The 23573-nt window shown below is 35.0% G+C and overlaps 2 protein-coding genes across 3 annotated transcripts; one reads left to right on the top strand and one right to left on the bottom strand.

The window, feature by feature from the left end:
- Positions 1-302: 302 nt before the first annotated feature.
- Positions 303-1421, top strand: LOC125859875 (probable calcium-binding protein CML15). Its single transcript, XM_049539722.1, has one exon. The coding sequence runs from the start codon at positions 453-455 to the stop codon at positions 960-962; it is 510 nt and encodes a 169-aa protein (XP_049395679.1). The 5' UTR covers positions 303-452; the 3' UTR covers positions 963-1421.
- Positions 1422-1585: 164 nt separating this feature from the next.
- On the bottom strand, positions 1586-17324 carry LOC125858133 (G patch domain-containing protein TGH). 2 transcript variants are annotated; one of them, XR_007445716.1, is made up of 17 exons: positions 17028-17316; positions 16079-16169; positions 15866-15960; positions 14632-14732; positions 13923-13984; positions 13768-13842; positions 12923-13074; positions 11804-11879; positions 11602-11685; positions 11324-11401; positions 9985-10129; positions 8335-8824; positions 7597-7881; positions 7390-7518; positions 3736-3951; positions 1897-2896; positions 1586-1756 (listed from the first exon to the last, which is right to left on the bottom strand). XR_007445716.1 is itself a non-coding variant. In XM_049537818.1 (16 exons), exons 1-16 carry the CDS (start codon positions 17160-17162, stop codon positions 2156-2158), a joined length of 2955 nt encoding a protein of 984 aa, XP_049393775.1. In that variant the 5' UTR covers positions 17163-17324; the 3' UTR covers positions 1586-2155. The 2 variants fall into 2 exon arrangements, 1 of the variants encoding a protein (XP_049393775.1); XM_049537818.1 differs by having other exon boundaries at positions 1586-2896; positions 17028-17324.
- Between the last annotated feature and the right edge of the window lie 6249 nt (positions 17325-23573).

Raw genomic sequence — 23573 nt, forward strand, 5'->3', positions numbered from 1 at the left:
ATCCAAATTAATCGATCCGTTTGTTAGCTCATTTAAGTATAAACAATTTTTTTATAAAGACAATTATTTATAATTAAAATAAGGTGAAGTAGGAGCACAAGATTAAGTCCAATAGTGAAATGGGCCACCACGTATAGACTTTAAGAAAATTCAAAGAACTTGGCGTAGGAAGGTTCACTTGATTCTTGAATGATATACATTGAACACCATCCTTCCATACTCTAAAAAACAAATTAAAATTCACCGACTCCCAATTTTTAAAATACAAAAATCATAACATGTAACCCATATATAGCCTCCCAAATCCAAATTATAGAGTGACTCATCTCTCTCTCTTCAACAGTTCTCTCATCACCGAGACACCAATTTTTCTCTCTTTCTATTTTTATCTCCTTTCTTTTTCGTTTCTTGTAATAATTACACCAAAAACATATATATATAACCAAAAAACAATGAACAAAAGAGGAAAACAAATAATGTCAAGGCTTCACGTTGATCAACTTGACCAATTAAGGAATATATTTTCAAGATTTGACATGGACAATGATGGTAGCCTTACTCATTTAGAGTTCGCCGCACTATTACGTTCATTAGGGCTAAAGCCCAATGGGGACCAAATCCATGTTCTATTTGCCAAAATGGATTCTAATGGAAATGGGTCTGTGGAATTTGATGAACTTGTCAATGCAATTACGCCTGATTTTATTAATGGAGAAGTTTTGGTAAATAAGGGACAGCTTTTGGAAGTTTTTCGATCGTTTGATCGCGATGGAAATGGGTACATTACGTTGGCGAAGCTGGCAGGATCAATGGCTAAAATGGGTCAGCCATTGTCGTATCGCGAACTAACTGAGATGATCAAAGAGGCTGATGTTGATGGAGATGGTGTTATTAGTTTTAATGAATTTGCAACTGTAATGGCTAGGTCTGCGGCAGAATTTCTTGGAGTTCCTATTTTATAGTCTTATGAACTAAGGTCGATTTGTTCATTACTCCATTATTTTTATCAATCAATCAGCTCAGCTGTACAAATATCATAATTTTCTGCATATCAATGTATATTTTAGACTTTGTTTTCCTTTCCCTCAAATTTCACAAAACTTCCTGCGTAGAGCAGTCAGCTTATCTAATTCACAGGGCAAGACAATACAGGGGATCGATCATCTTCGGACTCCGATTACTTCAATCTTCATCATCTTGCTAACGCAAATATAAGATACAAAATTTGGTGACTAACTTCCGATTACTGGAAACCCCACCAAGGCTTTCCAATTAAAATAATCAAGTCAGTTTCACAGTTCATTACCCACCAATAGGAGTATACAAGCACAGCAGGTGAGATTAATTATTAGAAAATGATAACAGGTTGTCATGTTATAGAAAGACTAATAGCAGCAAATCATAGTACAAGGGACTCCAGCCTAAGGTCAATCATTATACTATCTTATTGCCTATTTAGTCAAAAAAAATAAAAAATCATTGTACTTTCTTGTAACGCATCAAGTTTGAAATCAGATGGATTACTCCATAATCATCATTCCAAAGGCACTTTTCATTTAAAAGGATAGAAAATGCAGGCATCAGCTAAACAATCTAAACTTCAAATTGCATAAAGGGAAATCACATACATTTGATGTTTCCAGTGCGGGATTTCCTTAAAGGAAAAGGAGTATTGAAAAAATGAACAGATAAACCATCTTAAATCGTGTATTAAATAGGGAATCACATACAAACATACATAACAAATTCCCAAGACCTCATAAAGAAATTAGCTGGAATGCTTCGACATAAAATATTTTTTTAACGTAAAGCATGAAACAAAAATAAGACCAGCCATACCATTATTCAACTGCTACAATCAAAAGTTTGATCAGTGGAATATGCTGGAAAACAGACCGAACCAATATCATATCTTGCAAGTCAAAAGGATGTTCCTAGTGAGAACTTCAGAATCCAGCCTCTTGCACCCATAGATTGACCAAAGAGAAAGAGCTCTACGCATAGCACTCAAAAGGGCACCATAGTAGTAAAACCAAGAAGCATGAGCTGTTCCAGCAGTAACTAACCATTTATCTGAGACATCATAGATATTCAATCAGCAGTAGTTTCAAGTATCCTTAGACCCATTTCAAATAGGTCATATATTAGAAATGTTTCAGTCCTTGTATTTACGCTTCTCTCTCTTGGCTTCTCTGTGGTCTTTTTCTGAACCATGACGGGAATGTCTACTAGGACTTCGTGAGTCTCTCCTTCTATGCTTATGGTGCTTTGAGTGCCTTTTACTACTACTACTCTTCTCCTGAGATGATTTTTTCTTCCTTGACCTTGAACGACGGTCTTTGTAACCCTCGGATGAATCAGAAGAAGCATCTAGACTGCTGCTTCTGTGAGGTCGCTTTCGCTTGCTATCGGTTTCATCCTCTGATGAACTGCTGTTCCTATTTCGGTACTGATCTCCTTTTGCTTTTGCATGTATTCTACCTTCCGCTTCAAACTTATTCTTATCAATACCATTCCTGTAGCTTTCAGTTTCAGTTCCTCTGCCACCGTTTTTCCGAGAGTTCATATCCACAGTTCCTTCTCTAGAAAATATACCTTGTTGAGCGATGTTCTGATTATTATTTCCTACTGCCAATATCGGATCTTGGTTAATGCTCTTTGCTCTCACATCTAACGGAACATTGTCCTTTATAGCTGGATTACTTGTTTTGTTATCTGGGAGAGGCATATCGGTGGGAACCTCCAAACCTAGTTCTTTACCCAATGACTCCAAAAAGTCACCAGCTATTAATCGATTTAAAGTTGTATTAACAGCTTCAACCTTCGTTTGTGAATCCTCTGTGACATCCTGATTGCTAGTTTCCGCTTCATCATCCGAATCATCAGAGAAAATAGCCTACAGATGAATATTAACCAATACAAAAGTTGTAAGCTTTTATGCAAATAAAGCATAGCACATTAGAGAAATGAATTCATACTACTCTTTCATCAACAGATTGTTCTTAGAATATCTACCGAGCACCAGAAACCCATCCAACTGCCACAACAGGGAACAAGAAAACAGAAGTGAAGAAAAAAATTATCTCCTTGAAACAACACTAATACAGTTGCATATTCAACTACTTTTTCAAATAGTTAACATCAATAAAAACTATCCCTCAATAGGTGGTGGGATGGCCTTTAAGGTGAGGCACTAAGAAACTAAACCAACTAACCCTAACACTAACTCAGGTAATGAGGTTATCCAAATTGATACATAAAAGCAGGGAGGAATTCCATGGAAAAATGGAAAATCAGAAAGTAACAAACCACTGCCACTGCACCCATCCATGAACTACAAATAGGGAAGGAAATAACCCACCCCATCTATACATCAACCAAAAAGAATAAGAGAAGAAACCTTCCACACATCTATCCCTTTTGACCTCCGTAAAAATACCAAGAGAGAAGAAACCTTCCACACATCTGTCCCTTTTGACCTCCGTAAAAATACCAAGTAATCTAATGCACTAGTTTGTAACCTTGACGTGACAAAGAACAATTACAAGCAACACATAATAGAGATACTATTGCTGTCCTTGATACAAAAAGTGATCAATTAGAACAAAGATGGAGCAGCAAAATCTATATTATGAACATGATGGTCCAAATAAGAGAGAACTTAGCAAGAACACTCTCCTCTAATAAGGAACTGTATACTTTAACAACTGATTTGAACAATAAGAGACTAAATACCTTGTACAAATCAACAGGCCTTTCAATATTTTCAGGTTCTGCATCAACCTCAATTTCCTGGTCAGCTATTTCTTTTCCTTTTTCTATACAGCCTTCCTGGAGAGAGAATTGCCTTCTACCCCCAGAAACATCATCTTCAAGCTTTGGAGCTTTGACAGACTCAGGCAAATATATAAGTGAGTCCAATTTGCTCCTTGCACGTGGAGCTGGGGGTGGCTGCATAAATACAAGATGGAGCTCCGTCAACCTTGACGGATATGCAACAGAAGCAAAGAGAAATGACTGAAGAAATGCATTAATGAACTTCAAAAGTAGATAAATATGATTCACCTATTTATAGATGTCAAACACACTACATGTAACAAGGACAATATCCAATTTAAGAACTTAACGCTTCTAATTTGTACATGTGAGGAGTAGCCTCCTGTCTCTAATTTCTTTTTTGGTATACCCATCAGACCCTTGTTTATATAGATGATTGGGTGACTTTTGTAGAGAACCATATTGTGGTTTAGGTTTCTCTACATTTTGGTACACTACTTGCATATGGGAACTTCAAATTATTTACCTTATCAAAAAAAAAGAGAACGGCAAACACTAATACTAACAATGTAACAGGCCCCTCAAACTCAAGGAAGGATCCCAAAATTGAATCTGCTTATTCAGCTACAGCAACAATGTTAAAACACTTGAGAGAATAGTAAATTGGCCATACAGAAAACTTGTCAGACAAAGGTAGGAAGAGTCTCCAAAAGAATGGCAGGACTACAGGCTAAAGAGAGGCATCATGCTGCCAGAACGGTCCAAGAGAAAACAGGCAGAGTCCTGTCTAAATTGTCATAGGAAAAAGGCATCGTCCTGCCAAATAATTCACTTAAAATAGGACTAACGCTGCTGCCAGTCACAATTCACTAGAAGAAACATGCATAACAAAACTAAACAGAAACTTTGACCGGTAGACAAAAGCTACTTATGTTTCTACCAAAATCATAGATTTTTTACACCACATGAGACAATTACTAACAGGACAATAACTAGCTTAAGAACTCAACACATCTTACATTCTACACCAATGCTTAACACTCTAGCAGAAGAGCTAACCCAAGCTAAGTGACAAACAAGCGTCAAGAGAATTCAAAACTAACATCTCAAGGTTCTAGAAAACCATGAAATTCCAAAATTTCCTGATTTGTTCCCTGTCAGGGTATACTCTTGTTCCTTCCCCCCCCCCCCCCCTCCCCTTCCCCTAAACAACTCTTTTCTATTTAATTTTCACTCACATTACCTAATTGTACTAGTTGTATTATTGTAGTTCAGGTTTTTGATATTTCTCGGTGTTTATTATTGTTTACAATAATTAGTATGTTGTTTAGTGTGTTTCCATTACGCACTATTTTGTTGTTGCTTGCTTTATTTTCTTCATTGTCTCCTTCCTTGTACCTGGATTTGTTGCACTTGAACTGAGGGTCTTTTGGCAACAACCTCTCTACCTCCACGAGGTATTGGTAAAGTCTGCACACATTCTACCCACCCAAACCCCATGTGTGAGATTTCACTAGGTATGTTGTTGTTGTGTCACTCATATTACTGATTACTCATAATACTGATTTTTTGTTACCATATTCTCTCCCTTAAAACTGTTTTAAGATTTACAATGGTGATGATATCTCCTTCCCTAACCTAGTCCACTAGTGCCACTTCAAACGTTGGCTCTAAAATTTTACTCTTCCCTGTTAAAATTCTACAGTCAAAAAGCATCTGCAAGGAGAGCTAAGAAAGTGTTAGTGGTGCAGTTGATTGTTGGAGAAATTCACATACTTCAACAGGCAACACTTTGTCATTCATTCTTCGCCTCAGCCTTCGATTTCATACTAAAAGCCTGAAAACTCAAGAGAGAAAAAGGAGAACTTTGAAAACCCATTGGGCACTAGCCAGCTTGTATGCAAAGAAGGTGACAAGTTAGACATGCTGAAATGTATCATAATGACAGACTGGATGGCTGCTGATTCCAATAGAACCATTTCTATTGGTCATCCCCAACTATGTTTGAATTGCACTCTACTAACATTCTGCAACACACCTGTAACCCCCAACCACCCACAATCCAACCAAATCTCTCTCCATCCCTCAAGCACATCATCTTAAGATCCAACCTTCAAGGTTGACACCACCCACCGATCTCCATCATTCCAAATCACCTGGTGCAAACTTGCCTGCCCTTATGTGTTCTCTTTCTCCCTTCTAACCAACTAAGAACCAATTGTCATGGTTTTTGAAGGAGGATCTTGTGCCATTCCTTTCAATCTGGCAAAGTAGATCGCCATAGACAAGAAAAAGTGATACATTTGAAGCATAAATATGACACAAATATAGAAAAGGTGTAACATCTCATGTCTGCTGCTGCTTATAACATGATTCAACAATCCTTTGGAGTGTGAATCATCACTAAGCAGAAAATGTGACTGATATTGCTTGTATCTCTGAAGCATCTAGCAGCCGCAGTAGAAAATTTGATTCTAATAGCTAAGGCCTCCCTCATCCCTATCCCCCTCACCCCCAATTGAATAAGTCTTGGATTTATCCTGGATCAACAAATCTAGGTACATGCTATTTCGTTGAATTGTGTGTTAACATCTGACAGTTTACTATACTTTCGACGAACAATGAGACTTCTTTCTTGCTACCCGTCCGACAGGTAGACCCAATAGAATAAGAGGCTTGACCTAGAGCTCTTCTCTTCCCCCCAGAAAAAAAATCAGATAATGCATTCAATAAAATGGCAATTTCTAACTTTTGTAAAGGCAACCTTTGGATCTAAGTTATGGTATTTTTCAGCAGTACGTGCCATCCAATTCAAGTTGGAGCAGGACAGTGACAGTCGGGATGTACGCTGTGGAGGTCAGGTGGTAAGAGGTAGCAGTGCCTGATGACAAAGGATTATTATAGTGTATTTCTATTTTGACGTCTTGGATGAAAATTTCAGTGTAATCGCGTATTTCCCATCACTTTCTCATCATTCTCGGTGAAAGAATGCCATGTCAAAGCCTAAAATCAGATCCCATAGAAGAAAGCAATTAAGAGGTACTGAAAGCAAATATAGAAATAAGGCATTTTGAAAGAAGAAGAATAAGTTTTAGGAAAAAGGTTACAAGGTAAATTTCCTGTGGAAAATATACGACTCCCTTGTTTCTTACCGGATCCATCAAAGGGAATGATTTTACTAGGAAGCAACTTTCTAGGGAGAACGAGGAGACACCTTCATTTTCCTAGATTTATTAAGTACAGAGGTATATCATAATATAAAGCCTAAATTCATTCAGTCCGTTAAATTCCAGTGACTAACCTAATACTGTTTGGATCACTTAAGAGAAGAAATTAGAAAATTCCTACATTCTAGACTGTCTATTACAATGACATTAAAAGAAAAAAAAAAAAAAAAAAAGAGAGAAACCTGCTCACAATCACATCTCTCTCAACTGTCCTTTCAATTAACAGAAGCCCAACTGAATTCTCATAAAACCAAGAAGTTAAATGACTTCAACAGCTGCAACTTCTCCACGAGATAGCAGAAGGCTTGAGTTTGATAGAAATATAGAAGTATGATTTGGCAGATTGACACATAACAATCATGAAATATACAGTACTTGTTGGTACCTTGCCCATATAAGGGTCAATAAGATCAAAGCGCTTGCACAGAATAGATGAAGGTCTCCACTGAAACTCCTCCCGTTTTGGGTACATATTTGTTGCCGCTAAGCCATCATCTTGACCAAATTTAGCTAGCTGCAAAACAGCAGTTAGAAAACAGGACGAAACTGCCAACTTATGAATGTTCACTCAGGAGTTGGATAATGTACATACCTCTGCCGCTCCAGAAGTGAATTGCAATCCTGCAGTAGATAACATACTTGAGAACAACTCACTAGGTGGAACACTTTCTTTTCCATGGTTTCCTTTATTTATTGTCTCAGCTACAGACTCAAATTCTAATCTTTCGCGAGCACGGGCAGCTTCAGACATATTACTTGCTCCACTACCGTCTTTAGGGCGAAGACCACCATGATATTTCTCCTTCAGAAACTGCTCGAACCTTTCCTGCTTAGCAGGATCGTCTTGAAAAGGTTTTGCAGATTCAAGAAGTTCATTCTGGAGACAGAAGTTCAGAATCAACAAAGACCAAAAACAATTGCAACATATGATGGCAAAAACTAATTAAAGTATTTCTTTCTAACCTCTAAAGCATTTTTAAGACTTTAAACACTAATTAGCTAGTTACTCTGCACCAAATCTGAACACAGCTCGATATATGAACAAGAAAATTTTCAACTAGGAGAAAGAGTGGCCAATTTTGGTACTTATACATAAAATATCAATTTTCAACTAAAAATTGAGCCAAACAATTAAAGCCCAAAAGGAAAAAAAGAGCTGGCTCCCATTCATGAACACAGAAGCATCAAGCAGTAAGACACTACCAGGACTAACCCCTACCAAAGTTGACTTAACGAGGTGCCAACTTAGCACATGATACATCCTAAAATTTATTCAGCCTAAAATGAATATCAAGCTAGACTTAAAGTTACTGAGTACTAAACTACTTACAATTGACACAGGTTTGGTGAATGTATCTGAAAGATTGGACGTCAAATTGATTGCATCAGCAGATATACCAGAGGAATTTGCAACTCTCAAGCTTCTTTCAATAGGCTTCTCCCCTAATATCTGGCCACGGCTTTCTGCTGTCATCTTCTGCACTTTCTGAGACATTTTTGCATCCCACTGTTGTTTGCCTTGATCATTACGTTTATGTCTCTCCTCCCAAAGTTTCCTTGAGTAATATTCATGACCTTTTCCTCCATTCAGGAAACCAAATAGAGGGTTGAACTGATTTTTTTCTCTGGAAAGATCCTCAAGTAATTTACCAGAACGAGCTACTAATGTTGCCAACCCTTCAATCAATATTCTAAGATTATTGTCCTCCGGGGGAGGAACAACAGGAGGAGGAAGACTAGGAGCTTTGTTATCGGATTCAAGGGGAGCTGCAAACTTATGATGGGGAACAAAATTCTGTGGTATCACTGGAGAATCGAATCTGTTAACATAGTAGAATAAATTGAGTTAGAGTGAAAATAAAATCGAAGTTAATGTTTTTATCCTATACAACCATACACCTAAAAAGAACCAATTTCTAGAACACATGAAACAAACTTTATTCTACATGCAGTAGAAGCACGTACTAGTTACCTCATAATTCCTTGATCACATCTAGAAAAATGGCAGTTCTAAAGTAGATGCAGCTAAGGAGAAGCATTCATCAAATCCTTCATGACCACAAGAAAAGCTACGTGATGACCCTTATCGTAGAGCCAAAAGACATTTGAAAAACCAAAAGGGTGTTAGGAATTTTATAAAGACTTATCTTATCAGTGAATTATAACTTCCCCTCTAGGCAATACTGTCTTTTGGTGCTGAAGCAGCAAGGATTCCTACATTTCTGACATATAAACATCTGGCCTTTACCATGCTTACAGGTCTCTCATCTTAAAAATCCACCTTAGGTTTGATTAGCTCAATTACATCCAATGAAAGGTGTACAAAACATTCTCCCTTTTTTTAAAAATAATGGTGGTGTTTGGCCAGCTTGAGCATACCTCGACTATTCCACCAGCTACTAAGGCAAATACTAGCAACTTTGTCCACTAACGCTTAGGCAAATGGGAAGAAATCACTTTCGCTGAGATTGAACCATGGTCTCCAAGGTTTCGTCACATCATTGATTAATAGGTCATACCCTTGGGTGTACGTACAAAGCATTCTAGAGAAGTCTCATTTTCATCAAATAGGCGGAGTTCTAATTCAGAGCATGCATCTTCATCCCTTATTAAAAAAATAAAAGGCATCCTCATCCATAATGGAACTACCAAGACACTTTTTTTTTATGACCTGCCGTGGTGTCATGGCCAACTTTCGAGACTTGTAGCACATCTTCAGTTTTCTGCTCAACATCCCTGTTTAATGCATTCCTCCCTCAGGACTTGTTTATCTGCATGGTCTAGTGCTAGAATTGACAAATCCAGACAGAAAACAGGGGTTGTAGCTATAGATTTCTATACCTAGGCCACATATGGTTTTTTATTTACCAGACTTCATTGCTCTAAAGCAGGTGCAGTGACAAAAGCATATGGTGAAAAATGGAAAAGATACCAACAGCTTGTGTTACTTTCAGTAAAAGAATTAGTGTCATGAGAATACCTTTCCAGCTGATAGTCGGATTTTGAAGCAGCACTAAAACCAGGTAGAACATCATGTGCCTTCCTGTCCAACATTTTCAGATTCTCCGCCTTTGGTCTTGAAGGCTCTTCAACTTCTTCAACATAAGTCTCTTCAAAGTCATAACCTGGTGAGAAATACTAGTCAAGATAAGAAACTTTCATGCAGAACCCCTACTTCCACACCAATAACAGCTGGAGGGGGGCAATGCAAGGTTACAAGAGCAACAAAAGTTAGAAGAAAAGAAGAACTCTCATATTCTGCAATTGTCTAACCTCAAACTGAATCAAAGGAGCATTTAATAGGACAACACGGAACTTTATTCATGAAAGGTATACTTGAGAGAAGGAACAAAAATACTGGTGATCCAGGATGGTCAAATGAAGTTTTTGATAAATAATAAGGAGACAACGGATCCCAACGTTAAGAAAATGTCGAGGCAAAGTACACAAAAAGGGAACTTTATTCATGAAAAGTATACTTGAGAGAAGGGACAAAAATATTGGTGATCCAGGATGGTCAAATGAAGTTTTTGATAAATAAAGAGGAGACAACGGATCCCAACATTAAGAAAATGTCGAGGCAAAGTACATAAAAAGGGAACTTTATAGTGTAGGTAAAGAACTAAGAAAGTCAACCATAGCATCCAACTCTAAAACAAATGTGAGTAGCTTTATCGCACCAAAGCTAAGCTAGAACATACTTTAGAGTTTAAGATTGACTACATGTCCATCTTGTATTCAAAGACACTAGCATTTCTTTCTCTCATATGATGGCAAAATGAAGCTGTAACCTCTAATTTAAGGGGACTACTACTTTCTTGAAAAGTCCAAGTAGTGAAGATGTTCTCTGCAAACACAACCCAAACTTGAGCTCCAAAAAGGGGCACAAATTGCTCCTATGAATGGACTTTCATAGAATTTGCTTGTGCATTTTGCACAAACAGAATCCCATATTGACAACATATAAATTTCAAATTCATTATGCCTCAATTATCCTATTCCATACTTTCTGCTCACCAACCCCGCTACTGCCTCCCCACTTCCCCGTGCCAGTCAATGAGCATAAACTTAGTGGTGGTGATTGGTATAAGCATAACACAGCACCAAAATTTCTGCCGTGAACAAAAAAAAAGACACAGGGGAAAACTATGGTGTTGTCCTGATAAGAGAAGAACTAAAGAAGGAACAACAGGAATATCTGTAATCCATACTGCTAACTGATTGACTGGTACTTGTACATATAAACAAAAGAAACTGACTGGTATTTGTGTATTTATAATAATTGGATTGGATTTACAGCCAAAAGGAAAAGATATAACCTGATGCATACACATCTTCATCTTCAACATCAAGATCTTCAAGAGCCCCAACACCAAATCCAGGAGCAACTCTTCCTGCTGATAAAAGCAACCCAAATAGCTAAAGAGCCAACATCGGTAATGCAGTCTTTGAAAGAAGATGAGAATTAAGAGGTACTAAATGGAAAGCAAACTTAAATCTGAAACATGAGGGGTAAAGTTTGCAGTCTTTGAAAGAAGGTAAGAGGTACTAAATGGACAGCAAGCTAAAATCTGAAAACATGAAGGGTAAATCTTACATTTGAAACCAAAAAGGCTGTCCTTCAAGACTCTATCTTGTTGCCCCGTTTCCCTACTATTAGATAGTCGTGATCTCTTCTTTTCTGAAGAAAAAATAGAAGCAATGCACTTATTCACAGACAATGTGTGACAGTTTAGTTACACATATTTCAATAAGGACAAGTCAGTTAACATTTTCTCTATTACTGAGACATTAAGTACCTCTGAACTCAGGAGCATTTTTGTAAGGATCATAGCCTAAACCATGCAAATCTTGCTTTGGATTAAGCAAATAAACCTAAAGAGGTAAGGAAACAAGTAGGAATTATTAGGGAACCAGCGCATTAAAGCAAAAGGATTAAACGGAGATAGAGATGGAAGTTTGTGCAAGGATACAAAATCACTATTTTTTGTTTCGAAAAGAAAAAGGAAGTGCAAGCAAATGAAAAACTTCTGAACCCGTGTATAACCATGTAATTGGAATAAATGCATCAAACCCAAATGGAGAATCCCATTTTATCTTTATCGATTCTGACAGGAATATATTGGGAAAGAGAATTTCTCGGCATTGAATGGCATAACAGAAACTGTTCTTGGATTAACTGACCTCCGCAAGCCTGTCTGCATCGTTTAAATCTTTAATTGAGTTTATCTTACAATGCTGTCTATAGAGTATACCTTTTTTATTCTCCTTTAACTCTTAATGTTCTGTGGGAACAAATTATTTTACTATGAACAAGATGTCTGGCAGAAGAACTATGTCTGCCCATGTTATTAGATCAGAAAATACACCCAATTAGTTAGTATTTTGTCGACCAAAATCCCTCCACATGTTCGTAGAAGATGTAAGACTATTCATATAAATTAGGTCCCCCCCCACACACACATCGGAAAAAGCATAAGAGTCCATACAAAATTAGTTATTTAGGGGTAACCACAACCATTGACATTCCCTTCTCTCACCCGATAAAAGGTGAACTGAATGAATTTGAGCAATCATACAATCAAAGGTTCACTATAGTCAACCAGGCATTGTTCTAGTTGAAAAGGAAAGAAAAACTAAAATAAAGGGATTTTAAAGTAACCAACAGAGTGGTTTGGTAGCAACCCACTGCATCACTCAAAAAGAGAAAGGATAGCTAAAAACCCAACAGTTCTCCACTCACACTCGCCATCCCAGTTTTATGGTCTCATAACAATAGACCAAATGAAGCACTGCCATGAAGATGAAATGCAAGTAATAAGAAGTGGAGCTGTTTACTTCCGAAAAATGAAACAGAGAAAATATAAAGCCCCAGATGACAAAGAAAAGCCTTGAAGAAATAAAGCAACAGTTCACACCGGTGTGCTTTTAGAAAACTGGTTCCCATCATCAGTTGGTAGATCCACGATAGTGTCAGCAGCATCTTCAGCTAGCCCAGAGTCCAAAGGTTGTCCGTCCACATCAGCAAAAGAAAATGCAAGAAAAGCTTTTCTTGCCTCTCTCTTAGCATCTGCCAATTAGAAAGAGAAACATGTTTATAGAATAGATTGATAGCAACAAATTCATTCATAGTTATAAAGGATGAAAACTAAATGTTTAGTTTCAAAATTCTTGAAACTTTTTTCTTAACCGATTATAAAACACTAAGAACAAAAAAAATTACGCCAAGAACAAAGTCCTAAAATGATAGCTTCTAAAAGGCAGACTCAATTCTCTCTGAGGGTATTTGTAGATGCCAAATATGTCCAAGAGATGTGCATGGGAAATGTTAAGGCATCATCAAATTAACTCTCAAAGATCAACGGAAATAATTCTGAGTTCAGACTTCCAGTCTAAATAGTTTTCTTGAACTAATGCAAAATGTGTCTAGTAAGTCCATTTGTCAACTCCAAGATGTTTGCTTCTGGCACCTGTCGAGAACTGATTGGATTATATATATTTTCAATGTCCAACCATCTACCCAACAGTTCTACCGGAGTAAAAAAAAAAAATGCATTCTCTATGAACAAGGTAAAGCACTCTGCAAAACTAGTAGAAATTCAAGAATGATTTGTCCAGCCATAAAGCTTTTCTTCAACTAGTTTAAAAACTGTGTCTAATTAAGTCCATTGACAAAATTTCTTTTCTTGCCAGGTAATGCATAGTACAATAAGTCATTAACAATATCCAGCAGACTAAGCATGACATTAGGGTACGTGCATACTATATAGTGAATCAGTATGTGAGCTGTTAATTGAGCGGCCACGCCTCCATCCCATTTTCTGCAGTAATGTGAGCCCTGCCCAAAAAATAAGAATAACATAGTGAGAAATTATTCTCTTCACAAAAATGTACTTTTCAGTGTACATAGAATCAGACCAATGGACTCTGTCACTGGAAGTACCACTTCGTCCGGAACTGGTCCAGGTATAGCAGAGGGCCTGCAATACAAGCAAGATGTTCAAAGTATGAAAAGTGAAGATAAGAGAAACTAGAATAGTTGACTCATAGTTCAATAATGGAATTTAAGCATCTAAGGTTCCTTCAATCCAGATCTACTCGAGCGATTTGCAACTAACACTAATGAAAGAAAGTAGGAAGATTAGACAAACAATTAACTCAATCATGTAGAACAGGGTAGGCGGTAGGTCTGGCATGGACAGTGTAAAAAAGCACAAAAAATAAGTGCAGCTATAATCCTCGTACATCGAGAAAACTATTCTAAATGTCAACTATGTATATCAATCAGAATAATATTTGTACATCAAGAGGATTCTAAGGTTGTCTCAGGTCATGCATTTACTATCTCACCCAATTAGTGCTCACTTTATAGTCACAAGATTGTTCAGGAAGATACAAAAACATATATCATAGTTTTTAAAGAACATGCCTTGTAGAAAAATGAGCATAAAATCCTTCAACAGTAAAAGAAAAGATGCAGGGAACAGGGTTGCAGCTCAATTAGGTAATGATATTTAGATTATAACAATCACATAATGCCATAAGACAAAAAGTTAAAAAACAGCTAAGGTCTAAGCTACAAACTGACAATTTTATACATAAGAAGCAGCTAAGCACAATAGAACACCTCTGCTTTTGCTCCTTTTCAGCTTGTTTACGAGCAAGTTCAGCAGCAGTAAATCCAAACGTATCATACTGCATCGATGTCCCTAGACGACCCTCCATTTCCTACGATATAAAAAACCAGAGTAAGCTTCTAGGGAACAGAAATGAATATGAACGAATGATCAGTACCAGCTCAACTCGAATATGTCATTCTTAACTTCCCACATAATTTACAAAATGAACACTTTGATGAATTCACAGAACTAGAATCAGCTTGACAACAATGACTAAGAGAAAATAACAATTAAATATCAGAAAACAAGGGAACTTGAGAAAAGTACACTGACTTGCACGCTTCACAATAGTCATTCAAGTGCCCAGTGCTCTACACTACTACTCTACTAGGACATAACCTGCTCGGGTGGTTTACTAACTAAACCACCTTAGCATCGTCATCCTCAATCAAAATGTAGAAGCAATAATCATCAAACAGTCATTCAAATATGAATTGCTTTTTTATCAGTCTGGGTTCCTCAACCGTCTATAGCGTCACAGAATATAGTACCAGCTTTTGTGTTAGTTTTGATAACAAAAATTACAGGGGAGCTCTATATAGCTTTCACAAAAATTGATCTCATCAAAATGAAAAGACGATAGCAAATGGCATCATACACCAGTGGACTTAACCATTAAATACACAGCACATGCATACGGAATCTGGCCTCATAGAAAGTAATGTTTCAGTGAATGAAAGAAAAAAAAAAGGCAATGCTTAATGATTGATTTAACCAATAAATTGAAGCAATATCAATCAGCAGATACGGTGAGTGTTTCTGAGATTAGTGGCTATCACATCATGTTTTCTGCAAAAGCTCAAGTTCAACTGCAATTTCTTTTTTTATATGTTCAAGCATACTCCACAGCTCAAATAGAAGAGACAGTGTGAACTTGGAATTGTGGCTTTCGGAAAAGAAACAGCAGAGGAAAACACACTAGATGTATATACTGGAGATCGTGCGTCTTTCAGGAAATATCTCTTAAAGTAAAAACTCCAACCTTGCATGAGGAAGTAATTGATAACAAAGGTGAGTAAGCATCCTGAGAAGAGCATCTCGGATTATTTCATATTTTCTCCAACCAAAAGCTGATGTTTCATCAGAGGATTGATTGACTTCTTTGGGCGTAACTCATACAAAAAATAGTATAACATATTTATATTCTTATATCTATGAAGAAAGGAAAGGAAGAGAGCATACAGCTTTCTCATCATCATCCAAGAAGTTAAAGAGAGACTGTTGTTTGACTTCAGCTCTGTTTTTCCTAGATGATGTAAATGTCTGTGGAGTCCATCCTACAACATTGATATAGATGGTTCATAAAGAATCTCACATAAATAGGTAGAAAATAAAATTATCAAGAAAAACGTCACTGAAATGAAGCAGAACAATAAAATGGAAGTTACACTCTACCCTCTTTCGAGCCAACTGTATTGTAGTATCCAGCGGAAAAACCACCAGTAAATGCCCCATGAAATCTCCTCCGTCCCTCTTCATCTGTGACCTGAGAATCAATTTCGTTAACAAGTGAAAAATTCAAATAGAAGCAGATAAAAAAAATAGCTCCCAAGGATGAAAATCTTTGATCAAGCACTCATTTCAATCTACAGGGACTGGTGCTTAATGGGCTATATGTATTAGTAAAGTACTAATGTTTCGTCAAAAGGTTAAAACAAATTATCAACTCTCTCATAGTATCAATGTAAACTACCTTAAACTCAACAAGGACAACATGACATTGACAACCAAACAAAGGAAAAAGGTGCTTCGCAATGTCCATCAAACGAGGCTACATCGTCATTAAAATTCTACTAATTTCACACAAGAAACGAGCAGGAGAACTTCAAGAAACTTAATCCATCATATTCTATGTCTTCTCATCTAAAACATAGACTTCTAACTTCTAAAGAATTCAAGAAACAGTACTTTCAAGCAACTTAATCAATCATATTTGATGTCCTCTTGTCTAAAATATAGACTTCTAACTTCTAAAGAACTCAAGAAACAGTATTTTCTAACTTCTAAAGAATTCAAGAAACAGTATTTTCAAGCACCTTAATCCATCATATTCTATGTCTTATGGTCTAAAACATAGACTTCTAACTTCTAAAGAATTCAAGAAACGGTATTTTCTAACTTCTAAAGAATTCAAGAAACAGTATTTACAAGCAACTTAATCCATCATATTCTATGTCTTCTTGTCTAAAACATAAGAATTCGTATTTTCTAACTTCTAAAGAATTCAAGAAACAGTATTTTCAAGTAAGTAGCAATTGGAATCATGAATCAATAATTCAAGAACATGAACCAACGGAAATTTTTCTATTTTCAAACCCGTGACATTGATTTTGAAATTGTTTACCTCTTGTTTCCATGCTGGAAGAGTTCGCAACTGGCCAGAGGCCTCAGCGATGGCCTTCTTCTTGCGGCTACTGACATCCTCCTCTCGTTCTATAGGTGTTCCGTAAAACACGAAATCTTCCTCGTCGCTATCCATTTTCCTATATATCTGTTGATGCTAGCGCATTACACGGGGAGAGATTATAAACCCTAGTTTCCTTGATTTTGATAAATGTGATCGTCGATTCGAAAAATTCGCCTCTCGGAGAGCCGATATAAGCCAACGGCGTGATTTCTACACTCTGCGGGGCTCTGGCGGTTCCCTTCTGTCGTATATATACTTGTGTCGTATATCTTTAGTAATTACTGTACTAACTTTCCCTATGGTTGGATCATTGTTATCCATTGTTTGATTGTTTCATAATGTATTGTATTGTACTTTATTATATTGTATTGTATGGTAGATACAATATTTGGCTAAATTGTATTATTTTTTATTGTTTAATAATATTTTAATTGTTTAATTTGATTGTATCGTATTGTATTGTAATTTATAAACTTACTAAAATTTCCTTAATTATTCTAGGATAGGAGGTTTGACTAGAATTAAATAATATAAGTTAAAGGGTAAAATAGTATTTTGAAATATTATGTAAATATATAATTGGAAAAAGAAATTAAGTAACAATGGGAACACACCAAATCGGTTATTCCATAAAATAGGGATTTTCATTGTTATGTAACAACGAAATTTAACAATACAATACAATACATTTTAAGTAACAATCAAAACAAACGTTGTAGGTATAGTAACGATACAATACAATACAATGAGTAACAATGATCCAAACAGAGTGTTAGTGGTAAGTACGGAGAAATTAATTTTGGAACGAGAATTTAGAGTGGCTACTTAATCCACCATTTATACGTTTGGTTTATTTTGATTGTGTATAATTTAACTAGGTAAATTATGTGTGCTTCCCACGAGATTAAACTATTTTATTAGACTAAAATATGATCATTCGATAATATTCGTATTTTTGATACATACTCCTCTAGTTTTGTGGGAGAGAGAGGTCAAGATATGTATAAGATGGAACTGTATGATCCATCTCTGAGAATTAAGTTATAGTGGTATATGCTACTTACATATGATATAGTACATCATGTCAGAAAATGCGACTGTTAAGGATATGTTAGAAGTTTGGTGATAGACTCTATAGTCTAAATCAATGTTTTAAAAAGTAGGGGCGTGAGACGAGGCGTTTTACTTAGTATAGGGCAAGGCGTAAGCCTTGAGACGTGGGGCGTAAACCCTATAGATCTTTAAATTTTTAATTTATAATACGGAAAAGGGTCATATTTGCCCTTATACTCTCAAAAAAGGGTTATATTTGCCCTTCATTATACTTTTTTGATATATTTACCCCTGTCATCCAACTTAAGGTACATATTTGCCCTTGAACAGTTAAGTCTCATTTCTCCACTTTTATCATCCTATGTGGCATCTACATGGCGCCTACACATATATTTATATTTACTCTACATTATTTTTTTTATAAAATTTAATTATTATATCCAGCTCAATATTATAATCAATCATTTAACCCATTAATCCCAACTCCTAATATTTATTTTATTGTCACTTTCGCCAAAAAAAAATAACAATTAGATTTGCTTAATTGAACTCCAAATCCCAAAATCTCAAATCTCCCCAAAACACACACATAGAGTTTTAATTTTTTCTGAATTTTCAAGAATATCAAACAGAGCATAATGAAGAACAACAAATATACCCATCCTCACCTCGAAAACCCCAAAAAAACACACACCAAGATCAAATTTTTAGCTGAATCTTCAAGAATATTAAACAGATCACAAGTAAGAACACCTAATATACCCAAAACACACACACCCAGATCGATTTTTCAGCTGAACTTTCAAGTAAAATGATGAACAACACTTATTCACCCATCAGAGAAACTGCCCAAGAAGGAACAAAATCCTATTTTCGCGAAGAACCCTCTTCGATTTGGTGCGGCTGTTTCAGATTCCCTTGTTTCCCATCAACCCGAAAAGAAGGCGAAGCAAATTCTCTGCTCCAAGAAAGAGAAAACAGAGATTCATGGATAGTGAAAAATAAGAAGGAATTGAAAGAGTATTCTGAACTTGTAGCTGGACACAAATGGAAGAATTTGGTAAGGAAGATCGGAAAATACTGTAACCCTAAGAAATCTTCAGCTAAAACGACGCAGTTTTAGTATGATTCAGATAGTTATGCTCTCAATTTCGACAATGGCGGTGGTGATGGAAGGGATGATGATGGGCTTTTACGTAATTTCTCATCTCGATGCCACATAGTATGACTACATGTAGATGCCACATAGGATGATAAAATTTGAGATATGAAACTTAACGGTTCAAGGGCAAATATGTACCTTAAGTTGGATGGCAAGGACAAATATATCAAAAAAGTATAACGAAGGGCAAATATAACCCTTTTTTGAGAGTACAAGGGCAAATATGACCCTTTTCCGTTTATAATATAGTATAATAATATAATAACAAACTTTCTAATAATAAAAGAATCATTTTTCAAAAATATTTTTTTTGTCATACTATACTATTTACCCCCCTAAAAGAAAATAATTAATAACCATACTAGTATTATAATAAAAACATCACTCCATCATGAATAAAAATAAGATTACTTTCAAATAGCTAATTAAATATAATAATTTTGATACATATGAAAAAAGTATGAAGACCAATGATAAGTAAAAAAGTAAAATTTCGCGACATATTTTTAAAAGAAATGCTACTAATATATAATTACTTTCACAGTGTTACCAAATAGAAAAGATGTGATACCAAAACTTGTTATTTGAGTTATTCTCAATCTTCTTATCTCTATAGATTAAATATTACTCCCTCCGTCCCTATTTACTTGTCCATATTTCCTTTTTTAGTTGTCCCTATTTAGTTGTCCATTTTGACAAATCAAGAAAGGACAACAAATTTTTTCCTATTATACCCTTATTTACACTTCTTGAAAATTGTAAAAGTGTATGTTGTTTCCCTCCAATTTATTTCACTTTAATTCAAATAAGTGGTTGTAATTTTGAAGTGAAAAGTTGTCATAAGGGTAAAATTGTAACTTCACTGTGCTAATCATTGTTGCCTTAATCTGTGTGTCATTTCTAAAGTGGACAACTAAAAAGGGACGGAGGGAGTATTATGTATCATTTAATTATTCAAGAATTATGAGGGTCAATAATGTTAACTAAAGATTTTAACACATAATTAATGTAAGATTTGTTAGGCGAGCCTCGAGCGTTGGGCGTGCTTAGGGCATACAGTCGGGCTCTTAGGGCATAAGTCTTACAGAACTAAGCCCCACACTTGAGTCTCGGGGCGTTTTGCTAGAATCCCGCCCTAGGACGAGTCTCGAGGCTAATCCCAACAGAGTTTTTTAAAATATTAATCTAAATATTTTAGATTTTGTGTGATTAGATCAGACTACTTAAAAGTTAATGATATGATGCATAAAGCAAATGTAAAAAAAAATGATGCACAACCCAATTACAAATGCATTAAATTGAGCGAAATAGGATTTACATGACATAATTCACAGTCATTTTCTTTTACCAATTAAAATGATAGCACCAAAACCATAAACCAAAATGGAGCCCCATGCCTAGCTGCAAAAGGCCCAAATTGAACGAAATGCAATTGACATCACATAATTGATAAATGCATTTGGCGCGTGTCTTTCTATGAGTTTTTAAAATTATCATTTGTGTTAGATTTCATATTCAGATATATAAATATGTGTATCTCAAATACATAAAGTGTCTAAACTCAAATATATGAAGTTAAAATTAGGTGTAATTTATTTCAGATATAGTCTATCAAAGTGGATTCTCATAAATCTGGATACACAGACTCTCTCATGTGTCGTATATATGTTGTATAGAACGTACAAATGGAGTTTAACATGCCAAATGAACTACAACTACCGACCACGCTCAATGTTTATAATTTTTGTAAATTGAAAGTGGATGTTGTTTTCAACAAAAGTGTTTTTTTTCTCAACAACAATGTCAAACACACTCTAAATGGAGATGATTACATCTGATTGTATTACTAGTAGCACAAATTAAGAGCCTGGAATAAAAGAAGGTTGGTCTGAGAATGGTTTGGTCATGTACACATGACTCCAAGCGCCTTTGATTTGTAATTGTGACACTATAATAATTGGAAGTGCTAAAAGTGGACGAGGTAAAACTAAAGCAACACTGATAAAGTTGTCTTAAAATTACAATCTCACGAAATTTGTAGGAAAGAATGTGCCTCTGCATAATAAAATAACAGTCCAAATACAATAAGCTATTTTTTTCTTTGGGCCTAATATTAATATCAATAAGACTATGTATAACTACTACTCAATATCAGATTAGAATATTATCAGTAGCCCCCCGCCCCTTCATGTATATCTTCATCCTTCNTTAAGTGTTATGGCCTTTGTATTAAGGTTGCAGTTTCAAGTTTTAACTGATTTTAAATCCTCTTTGGTTTTAGCCAGGGGCAACTCAATGTCTTAAAAAACGAGGCATCCGCCTTAGCCTAAAAATATGAGGGACTACATTTTTCAGTGATATTAGAATTATTATAAGTTTTTTTTTGAAATATATATATATATATATATATATATTGTGTCTTTCAATTTATTTGTCTTAGGGATAAGGGTCTGAAAACTACCTCAACTTTGGTCAGAATTGTTGTTGCGATACTAAACTTTCATGAGCACTTATTACCTTCTTAGACTATTTAATACTGTATTTTAAACATATATAATTTGTCCACGTGGACATAAAAAATAATGCAAAATTATAAATAGCAATGTGTCCACGTGGACATAAAAAATAATGCAAAATTATAAATAGCAATGTGTCCACGTGGACACATATATACCTTTGAAATACACTATTAAATAGTTCAGGGGTAAAAAATACGGTATTAAATAGTCTAGGGAGGTAATAGGTCCTTATGAAAGTTTAGTATCGCAACAACAAATCCGACCAAAGTTGGGGTATTTTTCAATCCGTTATCCCTTTGTCTTACTTTTTTTAGTTCATTTCAACATATTAAAGAAAGTTTTTTTCTTTTTTGTAATTTAAATTTAACTTTCCACATGACATGTGTAAGACCACAAGATTAAAAAGTTATTTTGGTATGTATATATATATATATATATATAAATTTAGTTTAAGACCATAAAATTTAAAAATCTTCTTTACTTTTTAAAAATTCGTGTAAAGTCAAAATCAGATAAAAGAAAAAAATGGACGGAGTAGTATATTTATAGAAAAACTTTAAAATAATTCATAAAAAAGGAAAAATAACTTTACATCTCAAAAATAATTTGAAATATAATAACACATTGGATCTTAAAAAACTATTAGTTAACACTTTAAATATAAAAAATCAAAAGTTTAAGGTTTTGCATTCGTTTGTGAGTCAGACGACTGTAAATCAATTTTCATGTATGGCTCTCTTTTAAAAAATCACATTTAGGAGATTCAAATTTGAACACCGCATACAATTACAGTGCAAGTTTCATCAGCAAGGAGTAGCTGACTCAACATAAACAAAGGTGTTCATTGCGCTATGGGACAAGTAGAAATAAGATGAAGAAAGCCGTTCTTGAAAATTGTTTCAAGATACGACATTTATCAGTTTTTTTCCTTAGAAATATTTGTTGTTTGTGTAGAAAAAAAATTAGTGAAGTGGGAGTGATAAGGATAATATAGTCATTTTAACTTTTTATTCATGTATTAGCTATATATGTATTAATTATTCCACCTTTTACTCCACATAACTTATACATATATTAGTTACGTGGATTTCAAAATTATTAACCAGATGTCTTATAAATTTTATACCTAAATAACTTATTTCTTATCTACATATTAAATGCCGTATAAGTTATACAGACTCTAATACATGAATAAGACTTGTTTTATACAACTACCAAACAACCCCTAACACTTTGCTTGGATGGTTGTTAAGTATTATTTCATTATATTTCTAGTTTGTTATGTATTCTTAAATGAATTATATTTAAGGTTCAATTTGTATCACATCATCTATATTGATTTTAAATAAATTTATATTCCAATCATCCAACATACAAATTCATGATCATTCAATATTTGTATTCCATACAGATTGTTTTCTAAGAAAAGATGTATTTCTAAACTGATTTGTATTCAAAAGTGTATTATGTTCAATATACAATTTGAATCACATCATGTATATATATATATCACAATCATATTTGTATTCCAATTATTAAGTATATATATTCACAGTCATTCAACTTACATCATAACCAAAAAACAAATTTGTATTCCAAATATATTTGTATTCCGATCTATATTATGCAAGAAGAGTAATGATAAATTGTTGCTTCAATTGTGTATTCAAAAATTGCTTCATAGACATATCAACAATTTTAAAAAACGATGATAAGTTGGTAAGATTTTGAATTTCAAGAACGATTAAC

This window comes from Solanum stenotomum, chromosome 3, assembly GCF_019186545.1.
Source record: "Solanum stenotomum isolate F172 chromosome 3, ASM1918654v1, whole genome shotgun sequence".
In the NCBI taxonomy this organism is placed as follows: domain Eukaryota; kingdom Viridiplantae; phylum Streptophyta; class Magnoliopsida; order Solanales; family Solanaceae; genus Solanum; species Solanum stenotomum.